The 17,687-nt window shown below is 46.7% G+C and overlaps 1 protein-coding gene across 2 annotated transcripts in view; it reads left to right on the top strand.

Annotated features, from left to right (window-relative positions):
* The window catches only part of NOS3 (nitric oxide synthase 3), a 204,451-nt gene that overhangs the window by 35,735 nt on the left and 151,029 nt on the right, over positions 1-17,687 (top strand). For both annotated transcript variants that reach the window (XM_029587976.1, XM_029587975.1), the window contains exons 4-8: positions 6,976-7,138; positions 7,649-7,740; positions 10,175-10,316; positions 10,859-10,998; positions 16,096-16,270. In XM_029587976.1, coding sequence (XP_029443836.1) covers positions 6,976-7,138; positions 7,649-7,740; positions 10,175-10,316; positions 10,859-10,998; positions 16,096-16,270 — 712 coding nt within the window. The remainder of the gene's footprint in view (positions 1-6,975; positions 7,139-7,648; positions 7,741-10,174; positions 10,317-10,858; positions 10,999-16,095; positions 16,271-17,687) is intronic.

Here is a 17,687-nt window from a genome sequence, read left to right as displayed (position 1 = left end):
AACTCCCTGCGTGCAGCGCAGTGAAGCCGGGAGTGGTTTGGCCTGTCCATTGTGGCATGGAATTATTGGCATCCCTATTTCCCTGATGTGCCTTGGGATGCATTTCTCTCTCTGTGATGTGGGGTGGGATTTCCTTTTGAATTTGGTGTTCCCGATTCTCATCCTCGGGCAGGGTCTGACTGCGTCATGATGCAGCAGCAGTGCAGCTTGAAAGTATCTGTGAGGTGCCAGACTTTTCATGTAGCCCTAGCGAGTGGGCCAATCCTGACTTGGAATTCGGTGTCATTTCGTTTCAGGGAACATTTGCTTGCGCCTCAGAGACCAGTCCCCGGGGGCCGGTTCTGCTCAGTTTCTTTGTGAGTGATCTTGCAAAGGGATTATGAGGAAAGGTTTGCCTATTTGCAGATGTCACTGAGATCTGGGGAGTAGACAGAATGAGAAGTGATCTAAGAAAGCTTGAGAAGTGGTTTCCAGCTTGGCAGTTAAGATTCAGTGCAAAAAAGTACAGAGACATGCATTTGAGGTGCAAACATCCAAGAGAGCAGTACTCAGCTGATGTGCTCTGACCAGGAGAGAGATCTCTGAGAAATACTGTCTGATGATCTCAAGGTAGTGAAAGAGTGTGGTAAGGAACCAGAGGGATACTAGGGGGGGATAGGGAGAAACAGAACCAGCAGGAAAAAGGTGGTGATAATGCCTCTGTGTAGGTCATTGATGAGACCACAGCTACATTATTGTATATACCGTAATTCTGGATATAGAGAGGCTGGAGGCAGTCCAGAGAGAGGTTACCAAAATGGTGCAGGGTCTGCAACAAAAGCCATACGGCAAGAGACTTAGGGCCCTAAATATGTATATCCAAGGTGAAAGGAGAAACGAGGGGCTATGATAGAGATATTTAAGTAACAAAGATAGAAATCAGACGCATGAAGCAAAACTTTTTTTTTTTTTTTTGAGGAAATAGTGTTCTAGAACATGAGGTCTTGTTATGATGCTCGAGGGGGATAGGATTTAGGACCAGCATCTAAAAATATTGCTTCACGGAGAAGGTGGTGGATGCATGGAATGGACTCTCCCAGTTGGTAGTGGAGACAAAAACAGTGACAGGATGTTAAAAAGCATGGGATAAGCAGAGAGGATCTCTACTAACAAACAAGATGGTAGAGGAGCACTGGGGTAACCTGCACGGAGCAGCATTTGCAACCCAAAACAGCAGTGGAGTGAGCAGCTTAGGGGGTAACCTGCACGGATCAGTGCTTTCAACCCTAACAGCAGTGGGGCGACAGCATCGAGTGTCCAAGGAAGCTGGAGTAACCTGCATGGAGGAGCCATGGGTATAACTCAAATTTCGATGTGCATGGGGAGACTGGATTCTCTAAGGGGTCTATTTACTAAAGTGCGATAATGCGTTAGACATGGGAATCGGTGCTTAATATGTATTAAGTGGTGTAGTTAGCTACCACCAGCAGCATTGACTTGTCAATGAACTTGCCATCCACCCCTGTTGATGCCTAAAGGGGCCTGAAGCCCTGATTTAGAACCCCCGCAGGCATAGGAGAAACCCCTCCCCTCACCAAATCCCCCCCCCCCAAAAAAGTTTAAATTTGTAAGCCCTATCCAATGCAAAAAAAAAGATGCTCATCCCCACTGCTGTTGGCCCTCCAGACTCTCCCTCCTACCGTCTCATGTCCACCAGGTAGTAAAGGAGAAGGAGCGATCCCCATTCCCTCTCGCCCCCACCAGTGCCATCTCTGGCTGCAGAACAATAACACAATATTCATTAGACTGCTCTATTCAATTACTGCAGATTAGTGAATAACGTGATAACTTAAAATGCATTAAAATCAAATATTAAAGTGTGTTTTTAACGCAGTGCAGTAAACAGACACCTAATTGTGGTGGCTGTGGTGACGGTTATGGGAATTATTACAAAACTCGGTAATAAAACATAGAAGGGGCCTGGACACTGGATTGTAAGTGTTCGGACCCCTAGGATCCTTGCCAGCAGGAGACCTGTGTAATCCAGCTGAGTGCGTGTGGTCTGACGTGGGGGAAAAAAAAAAAAGAGTTCTGTTATTTGCATATCTCCTCCCACATGGGAGGTGCTGTGCAGGGTCACCAAGTACTTAAAGCAGGACCCCTAAAAGTTAAAGGGAGTTGAACAGAGGAGTAAGGAGAGAGGCAGCTGTGTCTGGTCTGCTGTCTGGGAGAGGTGCTTGCCTTCCTGCTTCCTGAAGAAGAAGGGGAGAGGATTTTACTGTTCCGTTGCCCCAGAACAAGGTAATTGGAGTTTAGATCTGCCAAGAAGCGAAGAGATCAGAACCCGAGAAGTTCTGCCTTCCTAAAGTGAGGAGAGGAGAGTTCTTCAGAAGGGGCTGCAAGGAATGCAGGTAAAGTGGAAGTCTGGAGAAGCAACAGGAATACCCATTCCTGCTCAGGGGGAAATCCTGGAGACAATGGAGGCTGAAGGGACCCCAGGAGATGGCATTTGCTTTGACTGTTTGTGCTTTTACGCTGGACTTTTGGAGCAAGTATTTTCAGTCATTTTCAACATCTTTTTGTAACGATTGGCGACTCGTGGGACAGCCCCGCAAATTACCGCACTCACCTGATGCAGATGGTACTCGACTCGACCGCTCTCGCCAACTCCGCCAGTCACCAATCTCCCCCTAAGGTGTGCGTGTGCCCAGCATTTTGCCGTTTAAAAAGGCAGCTGTGGGAAAGTCCCTGCGGTACCCTTAGAAGACATCACTGACCTGCCTATTTCAGCCTGCTCCAGAAGCCCCTCAGACACCTCTGCAAAAGGTTCCCTGGTGCTCCTTGCTCCAGTGCTGGATGCTCATTTCACTGGGCTTTTGACTGTGGCATTGACTTGCTTCCAGGCAAGATGCCACCCTGGAACCACGTGTACCCGCTGTCCGCTCCTGAAATGGATGTGATGAGCAAATATATTAAGGAAAACTTGGGTCGAGGATTTATTCATCCGTCTTCCTCACCTGCCGGGGCAGTATTCTTCTTTGTAGACAAGAAGGACAGCTCATTGCACCCGTGTATCGAATATTGGGATCTCAACGCCATTATGAAGAGAATAGATACCTGCTTCCCCTGATTTAGGAACTGTTTGATTGTCTGGGCGCCCGAATATTCACCAAGCTGGATCTTCGAGGAACATACAACTTAATCAGGATCCGAGAGGGCAACGAATGGAAGACTGCATTCAATACTCGTGATGGTCACTATGAATACTTAGTGATGCCCTTCGAGTTATGCATTGCTCCAGTGGTGTTTCAGTCTATGGTGAACAAGGTCTTCAGAGATTTTCTGTACTCTCACATAGTAGTCTACCTTGATGACATCTTGTTATTCTCCAAATCCCTATCAGAACACTGAAACCAGGTGCAGGAAGTTCTCCAACGATTTCGTGAGAACCGTCTCTATGCTAAGTTAAAGAAGTGCATCTTTGAGCAGGAGGAACTTTCTTTTTAGGGTACATTATTTCCACTCAGGGGCTCAGAATGGATCCAGCCAAAGTAAAGGCCATCACAGATTGGCTCCGTCCGGTGGGGCTCAAGGCGTTAAATGCTTCCTGGGCTTTGCCAATTATTACAGACAGTTTAGTCCCAATTATTCCTCTCTGGCAGCCCCACTCAAAGCATTAACAAAGAAAGGGGTACCTTCCAAAATTTGGACCATGCTGGCCATCCAATCCTTCGAACCACTTAAGGAGGAGATCACTTGGGGTTCATGCTTGCACCAACCTGACCCCACCAGGCCATTCATCCTAGAGGTAGATGCATCCATCCTTGGTGTAAGCGCTGTCCTCCTGCAACACAATAACCAACACCTCTTAGTGACCTGCTACTACTTTTCACAAAAATTCTCCTCTTCAGAAAGAAACTATACAATAGGGAATCGCAAACTCCTAGCAATTAAGCTGGCCTTGGAAGAATGGCGACATCTGTTAGTCACTGTTAGCACCCTCTATCTACACAGATCATAAAAACCTGGAACACCTGGCTCACACGCAGAGACTCAATCCCCGGCAGGCTCACTGGTCCCTATTTTTTTTAACCTTTTCAGTTGTGAATTGCGCTACTGACCGGCTGAAAAGAATCGGGCTGATGCCCTTTTCTGCTTCTTCGATGTGGAAGAGATTCAAGAGTCATCTCAGCCTATCATTGACCCAGCCAGAATCGTGGCCACCACCACATATATTGTTCCTCTGAGGAAAACAGTGGTTTCCCTGGAATGGGCCTATGACTTCCATCTTGCTGGGCATCCTGGCATCACCCACACTTTGGATTTTATAGTGCGACACTACTGGTGGTTTCAACTAAAAACAGATGTGCAATGCTACGTAGGGTCCTGCCCCACATATGTGATGCAGAGAATACTAGAGCATGCCTGTGGGGGCTATTACAGCCAGCCCTCTTGACTTCTGGCCTGTTTTCCGGATCAGTCTGCTCTCACCAACCCGGACATATGCTTCACCTCAGATTCCTCTCTGGACTGCCTAGGGACCTACTTAAGACTTGCCATCCACCAGATCCTAAGGGCTCAACCTGCGGGGGAGGCAGCTGGTATAGACGAAGCTCTAGTCTGTCCCATCTCTAGGCCTCTCCGCCAGCTGACAATGTTGGCCTAGCAGGTCTCTTCCCTAGGCAGCGCCAAGCACACCTTAGCACCAAGGGTCCACAACCCAGTGTGCCTTACATGTTTTGAATTTGGAATCAGTAAACTTTCATTGAATTGGAACGAAGATCAGACTTGGTGTGTGAAGAGCTTCATTTTATTGAGAGTGACATTGATCCTCAAGGGCCTAGAGGCATTTGCTTCCCCTCATTTCTGAAGAATCACCAGGGCTGCACTGAGTTTTTCTAGGCCTCAGCAGAGCCAAAAGGTATGCCCCTTTCTCAGGGAAGATCCAGAAGGAGTTATGTAAGAATCAGAATTAAAGATGAGAAGGCCTGAAATGGTCTGCAAGCAGAGGTGATGAAGGACATTGCTTTTTAGCAGATTTTGGGCACATTTGGGATAGATATGGAGGGCAGCAGTACAAAAATTGTTGAGAATTCAGGTGAAAGACAAGATGGACAGGGGAAGTTGGTGGTCAGGTTTCATTATGTAACCCAGCCCTAGGGCATATGAAATGATAGGAGGGTCTTCCCTATTGGCGTAAGAGTCCATCTCCCATATTTAAATATTGGGTTCCAAAATGATGGGTGATGCAGATGGTGAAGTGGACCCAAATAGAGATAGCAGGGGTAGCGGACAATCTCTGGACTGGTCAGGGAGATCCACCACCATCCTTCCCTCCATGAACCCTGGCACCTATAACTATCCCTCAGTGCTGTGTCTATCTAAAAGTGGTGTGGTTCCAGCACTGATTGATTTCAGGGTCTATAATTATTCCCAGGTTACGTACTTTTCCAGTTAGTTCAATTTTCTGGTTGTCTTTGAGAATTGTTGAGGTTCGACTGATTTCAGAATTTTTTCGTTCTAAGTGTAGAAATTTATACTAAGCATAAGGAAATTTCAGGAAGAGTGAGGGGGGTACTGAGCATAGGAGAATTTCAGGATGGGTGTAAGGGAGACAGAAGTTTGATGAGGCATGGAGTGGTTAATTAAAGGGAACACAAAGTGAAGTAGTAGTCAAGACCATTATGTGCCATGGGAGCAGGGAGATGGAAGATGCACTGGAAAGGGTGCAAGGGTAGAAAGGAATAACCTGGTGCTGGAGAAGGAGAATTATGGGGGGGGGGGGGGGGGAGGAGGGGGAGTCCAAGGGTTGGAGAGCAAAGTGAGAGGATAAGTTCAATAGTCAAGTCACAAAAGGAGTCTTTGTTGCTGTCTGGATGCAGTAATCAGAGTCACTGGAATTCAAGAGAGGCTTGGTTGAACAGCCAAGCCTTGGTTTTCTTTCTGAAAGCAAGGTAGGAAGTCTCAAGATGGAAAGTTACTGGTATCTTATTTATGTATTTATTTATTTAGAAACTTTTATATACCGACCTATATATATATATATATATGCGTAGGTCAGGGGGCATGGAATTCCAAAGGGTGGGACCTGCTAGGGAGAATGCTCTGTTCATTGTGGAGCTGAGTTTGGTGGATTTGATGGCAAAGTTTTGGGGCAAAGCAGCAGAATGCATGGATTCTGGTGCAAGACAATCTTGCAGAAGACAGGAGGGGAGGAAAGAAGAGCCAATTGTGAGGAATGAAGTTCTCTTGAGGAGAGATTGGAGTTGGGTGAGATTATCCGGGGCCATGTTTACACATCTGTAGACAAAGCAAAATGTTTTGAATTGTATCCGGTATTCGACTGGGAGCCAGTACAATTGTTTCAAGATTGGTGTTATGAAATTGGTTGCTTTGTACCCAAGTAGAATTCTTGCAGCTGTACTGCGTAGAGTTGGAGGTGAGATTGTATTGTGAGATGCCGTGGAAAAGGGCTTATGTTAGTCCAAGCAGCTGGTTATTAGTGTATGGATCACGATGGCAAGACTGCCTTTGTCAAAGTAGTTGTGAAGTTGATGAATCTGGCGCGTATATACATAAAGGATCAGGGCAGCTGTGTTTCCATTCTCTTCAAAAGTTGTTGCTTAATAAGACAAATCTGTTGGCCTGATTTATCAAAGAGTTTGTACCTCTAGGAAAAGCCCCATGAACATCAGATTCCACATGACCTTTTTGAGGCAAGTAGTCAAATAGTGCTGGTCATGTGACTTGATTTTAAGCAATACGGTCAACTGGCTATATATGGAAGGCTCACAAGTGCGATAATAATGATGATACTCCATATTATAGGTTCTAGGGGTGGTCATATTCTCCATCTTATGGGTTCTAGGAGTGGGATGTCAGAGATGTATTTTCATGATGTGCCTTAGCTAACAGTGGACAAAGTCCTCGCTCTCATGGGTATCAAGAATGGTGGTTGGTAGGGTGTTTTCATGATGCTTCCTGTCCATCCGACAGGCATGACTCCAAGGCTCACCTGGAGCGCCTGAAGGAGGTGGAGCAGGAGATCCAAGCCACTGGAACCTACCAGCTGCGAGAGAATGAACTTATCTTCGGTGCCAAGCAGGCCTGGAGGAACGCTGCCCGCTGTGTGGGCAGGATCCAGTGGTCAAAGCTGCAGGTAACTCAGGGTGAGGGGCACAGGCAAATGAGAGAGAGGGAGGGAAGTCAAAGGATACATTTTCTGCCCAGAACAGATAAGAGAGTGCCAGAAACAAGTGAACAATATTGTCTAAACTTACCATTAAAGGTAATTCATAAATTGAGATGCAATACAACTAAACTTATAATATACTTATAATGACCTAGCTTGAAATAAATACATAAACCTCTCAACAAAATACTAAGTTGTAGCAGCAAGTTTAAAGCATTCTAAATAGTACCAGGCAGTATATCTACCACTGTCAGAGGGCATATTCAACTCAGGGTGAGTTTGGGCAGGGGGCGGTGTTACATTGCTCTGCCTAGGGTGCTACTGCACCTTACACCGGCCCTGTCTACGAGTGTGTCAGTACAGATGTCCACGATTACGCGTGTGAGTGTGTAACGGAACGTCACTGTGCCTCGTGCCAGGCCCAGCACGTGTAAGGCTGCAATGACTACTAGAGGTTGCATTCTGTTCCACCCGCAGGTGTTTGACGCTCGGGACTGCGCCACGACACAAGAGATGTTCACGTATATTTGCAACCACGTGAAATATGCAACAAACAAGGGAAACCTAAGGTAAGAGGAGGTCTTAGTTCTCATTTGGCATAGTAGACACTTGCCTAAGCTCGCCGCCGTGCTCAAGAGGCACCACCATGATCAAAAGCTGCCTGCTCCTTCTGGGTGGCTCCCCCCTCTGTCCATCGGTTACAGTTGTTCAGCTGACTATACAGCTGAGTGTTGTGTGGGAGAGAGGGCCACCCAGACGGAGCGGGTGCTCTTTGATTGAGGCGGAGAGAAGCCGAGAGAGCCTTCAGAGGGGGGCCCACAGGACCACTACTGCTATTTATCATTTCTAAAGGGCTGCTAGGCATCCGTAACACTGTGCTAGTACACACAAGAGACAGTCCCTGCTCAATGGAGCTTATAGTTTAGTCAAGACAAACATACACGACAAATGAGAGTCTATGAGAAGTGTATTTATTGTAGAGAAGTGCTTAGGATTTAAAATCAGTTTCAAAAAGGTGAGCTTTGAAACTGGATTTCAATGCAGCCAGAGAGGAAGCATGATGCACTAACTTGGGACTGACCCACCCCCTCCCCTGCCTGCATCCTTAGAAGGGGTCTCCCAACCCCTCTGCACGGGGCACCCCCTTAGCTCAGAGTTATCCCTGCCTTGGGGCACATGAGATTGAAATCCAGGCCTGTCAGAAGGCCCTTCCCTCTCTGCATCAGCAATCGGACCGTTCACCTTCATTGGTTCATCTGTCAGCCTCTCTGTCTCTCTTTGGTTCATTGGTTAGCTCCTGCTTCTTTCATTGGTTAACCCATTAAGCCCACCTTCTCTCATTGGTTCATCTGTCAGCCTCTCTGTCTCTCTTTGGTTCATTGGTTAGCTCCTGGTTCTTTCACTGGTTAACCCATTAAGCCCACCTTCTCTCATTGGTTCATCTGTCAGCCTCTCTGTCTCTCTTTGGTTCATTGGTTAGCTCCTGGTTCTTTCATTGGTTAACCCATTAAGCCCACCTTCTCTCAATGGTTTATCTGTCGGCTCCTTGGTTTCTGACTGGCCCTGGGGGTGCGCGCTCCTTGAGTTTGTTTTGTGGGTTCATCATTCTCCTCGGCATTTAAAAGAGGCTTCTCTTTGTCTTCTGTACGTCTCTGTGAACCTGTGCCCCTGGCCCCATCCCCGCCCTCATTTTTTCACTGTAGCTCCTCCTGCAGAGTCCTCTCTCCTCCTCCTCACGAATTCTTTTAGGCCCTGAGTTTATTCTGGTCTCCAGGCCTTTTACCTTGCTCCTCATGGTATACCAGCCTCCTCTCTTGGGGCCAGCCCGGTGCTAACTGTTGCTTGGCAGAGGGACCTGGGGTCAATTCCCAGTCCAAATCTTCTCTTCTTAGGGTTGGCCAGGCGAATGCCAAATTCTGAAGGTGCCCAAAGATTGGAACTCTCTGTGCCGCCCTCTGATTTCCATGGTCCTCTGCCTATGGGCGCCGTCCTTTTTAAATCCGGTCCCATGGCCGTGGCTGGGGATGCTGCAGGCGATGTCAGAATAACAGTTGATACCTCATACAGGGCTAGGTACGCTCAGCACTATATGTCTGCTTTCCCATTGCCCCCTTTTGGCTCCCCTGCCAACCCCTCGCTCTCCTCTTGTTCCGCTTTCTTATCTGCACGCTCGTACGTGTTCTAGGGAAAAGAAAGATTTTACCCTGCCACTACCCAGAATCACCATTAGCTCACTTTAAGAATCAGGTTCCCCCTTACTTACATTAGCATTATTCCAGTTTACCAGGGATTTTTATTCCTATAGAAACTTCAGCACGTACGGCAGAGAACGGCCAAAAGTTCCCCTTCATCTGCTCAGCTTCCCTACCCAGGTCCTTCCTAGATCATAGATCTGGCTTTGCCCTCACTACCCCCCCCCCCCCCCACTAAGGAAAAGGTGGCCTTTTATTGTGTTGGAAAGCAGCCAAAAGAGCCCACATCTTCTGAGGGGGACCCACAGTCACCCCCCCCCCTCTCATCCCCACCCCACCCCCCTCCAGCCCGCATCTTGTCCCAGGCTTTTCTGTATTCCGATAATGTTGTTCATCTCCCACCTCCTTTCATTGGGAGATTGTTCCCTGAATTCACCTGGCTTTCTATGCAGGAATATTTCCTTCTGTTACTTTCAAGTCTCCTCCATCTCCAGCCGCATGACATGGTCCCTTGTTCTAGAACTTCCTAAGAACATAAGAACATGCCATACTGGGTCAGACCAAGGGTCCATCAAGCCCAGCATCCTGTTTCCAACAGTGGCCAATCCAGGCCACAAGAACCTGGCAAGTACCCAAAAGCTAAGTCTATCCCATGAGCATTGCATCATATTAACATGCATGCATCAGGATCATGGGGAAACCCCCCCCCCCCCCCCCCAGTGTATTCTAACCCATAATCTCGATAAAACTCTCCTTTTTTTCCTTCCCTCCTCATTTCTAAGCACAAATAGACTTTCTCCTTTGCTCCCAGGGCATCAATCACCATTTTCCCGCAGAGGACTGACGGACGCAGCGACTTCCGGATCTGGAACCACCAACTCATTCGCTATGCCGGTTATAAACAGGAAAATGGCTCTGTCCTAGGAGACCCCATTAGCTTGGAGCTAACAGAGGCAAGGATTTAACTTCATGCGCGCTGGCACACGGTGGTAAGGAAGAGGGGGTGATGCATACAGCAGGAGAATGGGACCGGGATAGGGAAAAAAAAAAGACAGAATCAGGGAGGTCGATATTTATCTGTGGAGCGGCTAGTTAAGTTAGCCGAATATAGTTATCATAGCACCATAGGTACATATGGTGCTGAATATCCCCAGCTAGACATTCAGGCGGATAACGTTTCAGTTATCCGTGTAGATGGCATTTGAATTTCGACCTCAGGAAAGACAGGGAGAGAAAGAGGTGATGGAAAAGAAGCACTGAGACCAGGAAAAGAAGCTGACATGCAGATAAAGGAGAAGAGATGTGAAGCGTGCAGGAAGCCGATGGGGAAACTCCCTGAGTCAGAACTGCAGAACATCCAAAGGTTGCTGAGTCTGGGGTGGCATCTGCATTGCCAGATTCTGGGAGCAGGAGTTCTTATGCTCTTTCACTCGGGTTCTGAAGTGCCTGGCCTATTTCCAGTTTAATTTTTTATTTCTCTTTCCCTCTCTCAAAGCTGTGTATCCAGCTGGGCTGGAAACCCAAGCAAGGGCTCTTCGATGTGCTGCCTCTGGTACTTCAGGCCAATGGGGGGAATCCAGAATTGTTTGAGATTTCACCGGAGCTCATTCAGGAAGTGCCCCTTCTACACCCAACGTAAGTGCCCAGTGGACACCATGGACACCCATCCAATACCCCTACAGAATGAGCATCTCACACAAAATGTATCTCTCCAGCACCCCAATGTGAACAGATAGTTTGGAATTAGCTTTTTCCCCATCCTCACTGTCAGGACAATCTCCTTTTTCAATGGTATCTTTTGTGGCTACCCTGCTCCGGACCATGCGCACCTTAAACAGATGTTGGCTTTCCCCCGTGATCTAGTTTAAAAGGTAGAGCAGCTTTTAAGACGCAAAAGCAAACAATGAAAACTTGTTCAAGTACGTTAAAAGCCAGAAACCTGCACAGGAATCAATGGGACCATTAGATGACCAGGCCGGGGGGTGGGAAAGGAGGTGCTTAGTGAGTATAAGGCCATAGCAAAAAAAAAACTAAATTAATTATTTGCTCCAGTCTTTACTGAGGATGGTGTTGGGGAGATATCCATGCCTGGATTATTCTTTGTAGTTGATGTCTCAAAGGAACTGAATCAAATTAAAGTGTGTGTGAATCTGGATGTGGTGCTGGAGCAAATTGACAATCTAAATAGTAGCAAATCACTGGAACTTGATAGTATTTCACCCCCAAGTTCTAAATTAACTCAAGCATGAAATTGCAAACCTGCTATTAGTAATCTGTAACCCATCATTCAAATCTGCCTCTATACCTGAGGACTGGAGGGTAGCAAATGTGACGCCAATTTTCAAAACAAAAAGGGCACCAAGGTGACTCAAGGAACTACAGACTGGTGAGCCTGGCATGGGTGCCAGGTAAAATGATGGAAGCTATTGTTAATAACAAAATTACTGGTCATGTGGCTACGCATGGCTTAGTGCGGAAGAGCCAGCATGGATTTAGCAAAGGGAAGTCATGCCTTGTTAACCTATTAGAATTCTTTGAAGGAGTAAATAAACATGTGTTTAAAGGTGAGTCAATTGATATAGGGGGTGATATTCAGCCGCTATCCAGCTGAGCTGCTTTGCCAGATAAACCGATCTGGCTAACATAGCCAGGATATTCAGTGGTGCGGCTGTACCACTGAATATATCTGGCTTTCTAAAAGTTAGCTGGATAAGCTTATCCTGTTAACTTTGGGTTAGGTGTCTGGCGCAACCAGAGTTAGCTGAATAAGTTATCCGGCCTACTCTGAAAATCCAGCTAACTCAATTCCTCCACCTTACAGCCTGGCCCCACTCACCCTTAGCCAGCCAACTGTTTAGCTGGATAAGTAGTTATGTGGCTTAAGTGGTGGCTGTTGATCCCGCACAGATATTCAGCTGCTGCCATTTAGCAGAATAAATCGCAACTTATCCGGCAAAGTGGCGCTGAATATCTACCTCGTAGTGCACTTGGATTTCCAGAAGGCGCCTGGTAAAGTCCCTCATGAGAGACTCCACAAAAAAAAAAACCAAAAACAAAAAACTAAAAAAAGTCATGGGATAGGAGGCATTGCTCTCTGTGGTTTGATCGGTTAAAAAAACAGCAAAGAAAAGCGTAGGACTAAATGGTCAGTTTCCCCAGTGGACAAAGGTATAAAATGGAGTGCCCCAGGGATTTGTACTGGGACTGGTGGGGGGGTTTAACTTATTCATTAACGATCTGGAAAAGAGAGGCAGTAGTGAAGTGACCAGATTTGCAATTGATACAAAAATATTCAAAAGTAGTTAAAACACACAGGGGCAGACTGTGAGGAATAGCAGAAGGACTTTGCAAGACCTGGTAACTGGGCATCATCTGGGGGGGGGTGTAATTTTCAAACGACCCGGGTAGGGCTAACGTCTGCGCATAAGTCCGCTTTGAGAATCCGTTGGTTGTCCCAGCCCGCACAGTCGTACTCGCCCGGACGGTCACCTCTGGTCCCGAGCAGGCGTAACTTCCTGTACGTCCCTTTACCCTCATACTTTCGAAAATGGAAAGTATGTGCATAAATGCTTTCCCCATCCCGACTCTGCTCCCCAAGATTGTCTCTTCCTAATGCGGGTAAAAGTACATGCAAAATTAATTGTACTTTTACACACACACACACACACACACACACTCACTCACACCCACCCCTGATTCTCAAAGTGCCACTTGCACTCACAAAATTGAATTTTATGGATGTAAGTCCCTTTGAAACTCAGGCCTCTAAATGACAGCTGAAGTTCAGTTTGCACAAGTGCAAAGTGATGCACATAGGGAAAAATAATCCCAGCCACGAGTGCATGACGCTGGGGTGTGTGTGTGTGAGGAGCCAGCACCCAGGACCTTGGAGCACTTTTGCACAATATGTTGAAATCTTTGGCTCAGTGTGCGGCGGCAAATAGAATGTTAGTCCGTTCCTTTCTGAATACTTCCCGTCGTATATCTCTGTATCAATCTATGGTCCGACTGCCCTTTACATACTGTGTGCAGTGATGGTTGCCCCATCTCATGAAAGATGTAGAAATTCAGAGAAGGGCAAATGAAGGGGATGGAACAGCTCCACTATCAGGAAAGGCTTAACAGGTTAGGGCTCTTCAGCCTGGAGAAGAAATGACTGAGAGGGGATATGAAAGATGTTTATAAAATCACGAGTGGAGTGGAACAGGTAAACAGAGAGCGGTTATTGACCCTTTCAAAGTGTGCTAAGACTAGGGGGTAGGGATGTGCAGAGCAAAATTTTATGTTCATATTTTTTATGTCCGAAAGGGGGTCCCACTTGCGGCCAATATGGACATAAAAAAAATCCAATGAGTTGGGTATATGTACATATGTGCAAAAAAAAAATTTAAACCCCCTCACCCTCCTTAATCCCCCCCCAGACTTACCACAACTCCCTGGTGATGGAGCGAGGAGTGAGGACGCCATTTCTGCAATCCTTGGCGAGAAGCATGTGAGGGGGTCAGGAGGCCCCCCCAAGCTGGCCAAAAGTTCTTTTTGGGCCGAACGAGCCGTCCGGCGCGAACGAGCCGGGAATCACGTGACGCCGGCGTCACTCGACGTGCCGCCGACGTCACATGCTTCTCGCCAAGGATTGCAGAAATGGCGTCCTCACTCCTCGCTCCATCACCAGGGAGTTGTGGTAAGTCGGGGGGGGGATTAAGGAGGGTGAGGGGGTTTATATTTTTATTTTGGCTCAACAATCGCGATTTCCCACATATCGAACATATCTATGTTCGATATGTGGGAAATCCGATCGTTTATGTCGAATCAATTTTTTAAGTAAAAAAAAAATATGAGTTGCGTTTTACTAATGCAGTCAATCCGAATGCACACCCCTACTAGGGGGACATTGCATGAAACTAGCAGGTAGCAGATTTAAAACAAAGTAGAGAAAGTATTTTTTTTTCCCATTTGCACAATCGAGCTGTGGAATTTGTTGCTAGAGGATGTGGTCATGGCATCTAACATTGCTGAGTTTAAAAGGGGATTGGACAAGTTGCTGAGGAAAAAGTCCAAAAGCGATTATTATCCAGGTGGACTCTGGAAAAAGCCACCACTTATCCATATGAGTGAGCAGCAAGGAACTGGATGTACTCTTTGGGACTTGCCAGGTTCTCCCTGATGACCCGGATTGGCAATAGGATGCTGGGCTTGATGGACCATTAACATAAGATCATAAGAAATGCCATACTGGGTCAGACCAAGGGTCCATCAAGCCCAGCATCCTGTTTCCAGCAATGACCAATCCAAGTCACAAGTACCTGGCAAGTACCCAAACATTAGATAAATCACAAGCTACTATTGCTTATTAATTACCATAATAGCAGTTTATGGATTTATCCTCTGGGAACTTAACCAAACCTTTTTCAAACCCAGTTACACTAACTGGTTACTGCTGTAGCCACATCCTCTGGTAATGAATTCCAGAGCTTAACTATGCGCTGAGTGAAAAAGAATTTCCTTCGATTTGTTTTAAATGAGCTACTTGCTAACTTCATGGAGTGCCCCCTGGTCCTTCTATTACCTGAGAGAGAAAATAACCAATTTACATTAACTTGTTCAAGTCCTTTCATGATTTTGTAGACTTCTATCATATCCCCCCTCAGTCGTCTCTTCTCCAAGCTGAACAGCCCTAACTTCTTTTGTCTTTCCTCATAGGGGAGCCGTTCCATGCCCCTTATCATTTTGGTCGCCCTTCTCTGTACCTTCTCCAGTGCAGCTGTATCCTTTTTGAGATGTGGTGACCCAACATGGCTCTTCTTCTGTTCTTATAATCCAATGCTCTACATAACAGGCACCTCCAGCACTCAAAACTCATCTGGCTAGATTTAGGGCTATGTGTTTGACTGGAGTTTGCCAGCTGAATTTAGCTGGTTAGCACTGAAAATACTTGCTAACTTTTTTTTTCTTAAATTTATAATTTTTATTGCTTTTATAATGAACATAACAACAATAATTGAAATACGAACAGCTCAACTTGTCACAATCATAAACCATAATCCTCCATGGTAACTTGCTAACTTTCTAAATCTTAAACCTACCTGGGAATGTCTGTGGTGCCATCCCTTTTTTTTTTTTTTTTTTTTTAAACATTTATCTGGAGAAATTTAACCTACCAAAGAGGAGACATTTTTAGCCAGTTAAGTTTTAACCAGCTAACTACTGAAGTTAGCCACGTAAATCTTTTTAAAAATCCGCCCCTAAAAATATCTCCCTTCAGCATCCTTCATTTTTCTCTAAGCACGCTTCTCTCCAACACTCAACATTTGCAGTGTGAAAGAAGACTGGTGGTTGTTATCTTCAAGAAGTTATTTCACAGAGAACCTCTTGACCAGATCAGACATTCAGAGGGTTAAGTCCGAGAATAAATCAAGCCTTCGGAACCTTTCTCTGGTGAAACCCTCTGAACCTCCGGGTGCGCTGAGCATTGAGGACTTCTTCAGTTTACTGTAATTACTCTGTGCCCCTGACATTAAGAGCTTCCCAAGGAATTCCCATGTCCCCCCCAGGAAGTCTGCAGGGCAGATGCTTCGAACATTTTATCCTAAAACAAATTTCAAAAAAGAAAAGCCCGTGTGGGATATTATTAATTCTCTAAACACTCTCAGAATATCTGACCTTTTTCTTCTGTAAGTCAGTTTAGGAGCTGGGGCTAATCTTCTTTCTGCTTTTTTCCTGCATCTTCCATAGATTTGAGTGGTTTGCCGACCTAAATCTAAAGTGGTACGCCTTGCCTGCTGTCTCAAATCTGCTTCTGGAGATCGGGGGACTGGAGTTTCCTGCTGCCCCCTTTAACGGCTGGTACATGGGCACTGAAATCGGTATGAGGAATTTATGCGATTCCCACAGGTACAACATCGCAGAAGTAAGTAACGTCTAAAATGGTTCAGGGGGGTTTTAAAGATATTCTTGTTGGTTGTTTATACCCCCAAAAATAATAATCATAGCATTTTTTTTTATTTATATAGAATCATAAGTGTACACAGTGCTGTACAAGATAATTCATATGGTTACAGTGTCCTCTACTGTTGTGAATTTTGAGCACAGAGAGATTAAGTGGCTTGTTCAAGGTCACAGCGTGATGGACGGATGTTGTGACTGTCGCTGCCCGATGTCTCCACTATGCCCACCTTACCTCTTTGGCGACTCCCTCTTTGCCTGTTGGAAGTTTGGCTGCCGCGGCGTCCTCTTGCCGCTCTCCTCCAGCGTCCCCGGACCGGCTAGACGCTGCACACCGCCATATTCCCAGCCGCCTAAGGGCGCGCGCATTGGCGCGAACCTCAGGGACGTCCCCCTGAGGTGACGTCATCCGCACTAGATATTTAAGGTCTCTGAAAACGCTAACGTATCGAGTTAGCAAGGGCTTTCCTCCAGGTATCGGCGGATGGGATTCGCTCTCCGCATACCTTGCTACTCTGCCTCCTCGGACTTACCAGGGGTACCCACTCCTCGGGGGCCTCGCTTTCTCCTTTGCTTTTCAGATCGCAGTCTGGAACCGGTACTCGCTCCTCGAGGGCCCTTGTTCCGGACTTACTACTGGACCTTCTGCAGGACTTAGGCCCTGTCAGGAAATTATCACTGCCTACAACACCAGTGAGTTACCAGCTTTCCCTGGAACCAGGTACTCGCTCCTCGAGGGCCTATTCCATTCCAGCTCCTGGGCTGCTTCTAAGAGACTATTGTGTGAGTGTTACCATCAAGGTTCTGTTCCTGAACTCTGCATACTCTGCCTGCTCACTATACTTAGTTTCTCTACAGCTTTACCATCCTGGGATCGCTGTTCCAGTATCTGAGGGACTACAGCCCAGCCGGGCGCTTCCAGCTCACTACTGCCACCTCTGGCAGTAGTGTTTAATAAAAGAACTAGTGTGTGTCTGTCTCCATACTCTGAGCCTGACCGGTGGTCCCTCTCGGGATCTTCCCTCCGGGGGTATGGTCATCTGCCACCGGCCCAAGGATCCACTCACAACTACCTCAAACACTAACAGATTGCTAACTCCATGAATCCGGCACAACTCAATGCCTTGCAGAGCATACTGGGCCTGGCCCAGCGCATTGTGGAGCAGCAAGACGCCTTGGAGAAACTTACTTCAGCGTTTCATCAGCTACACACACAGAAGGTTCAAGGCACAGCTTCCAACCTTGAAGGTCAGTTACAGGAGGTAACTTTAAAAACCGCTGTACCACTGGCGGATCCAGTCCGCTTTTCTGGTGAAATTCAGAAGGCCCGGGGCTTCTTAAACCAGTGCTGCATGCACTTTGCCTTATAGCCAACTTTTTTT

This window comes from Rhinatrema bivittatum, chromosome 2 (genome assembly GCF_901001135.1).
Source record: "Rhinatrema bivittatum chromosome 2, aRhiBiv1.1, whole genome shotgun sequence".
Taxonomy (NCBI): domain Eukaryota; kingdom Metazoa; phylum Chordata; class Amphibia; order Gymnophiona; family Rhinatrematidae; genus Rhinatrema; species Rhinatrema bivittatum.
This window is presented reverse-complemented; position numbering and strand designations above follow the sequence as displayed.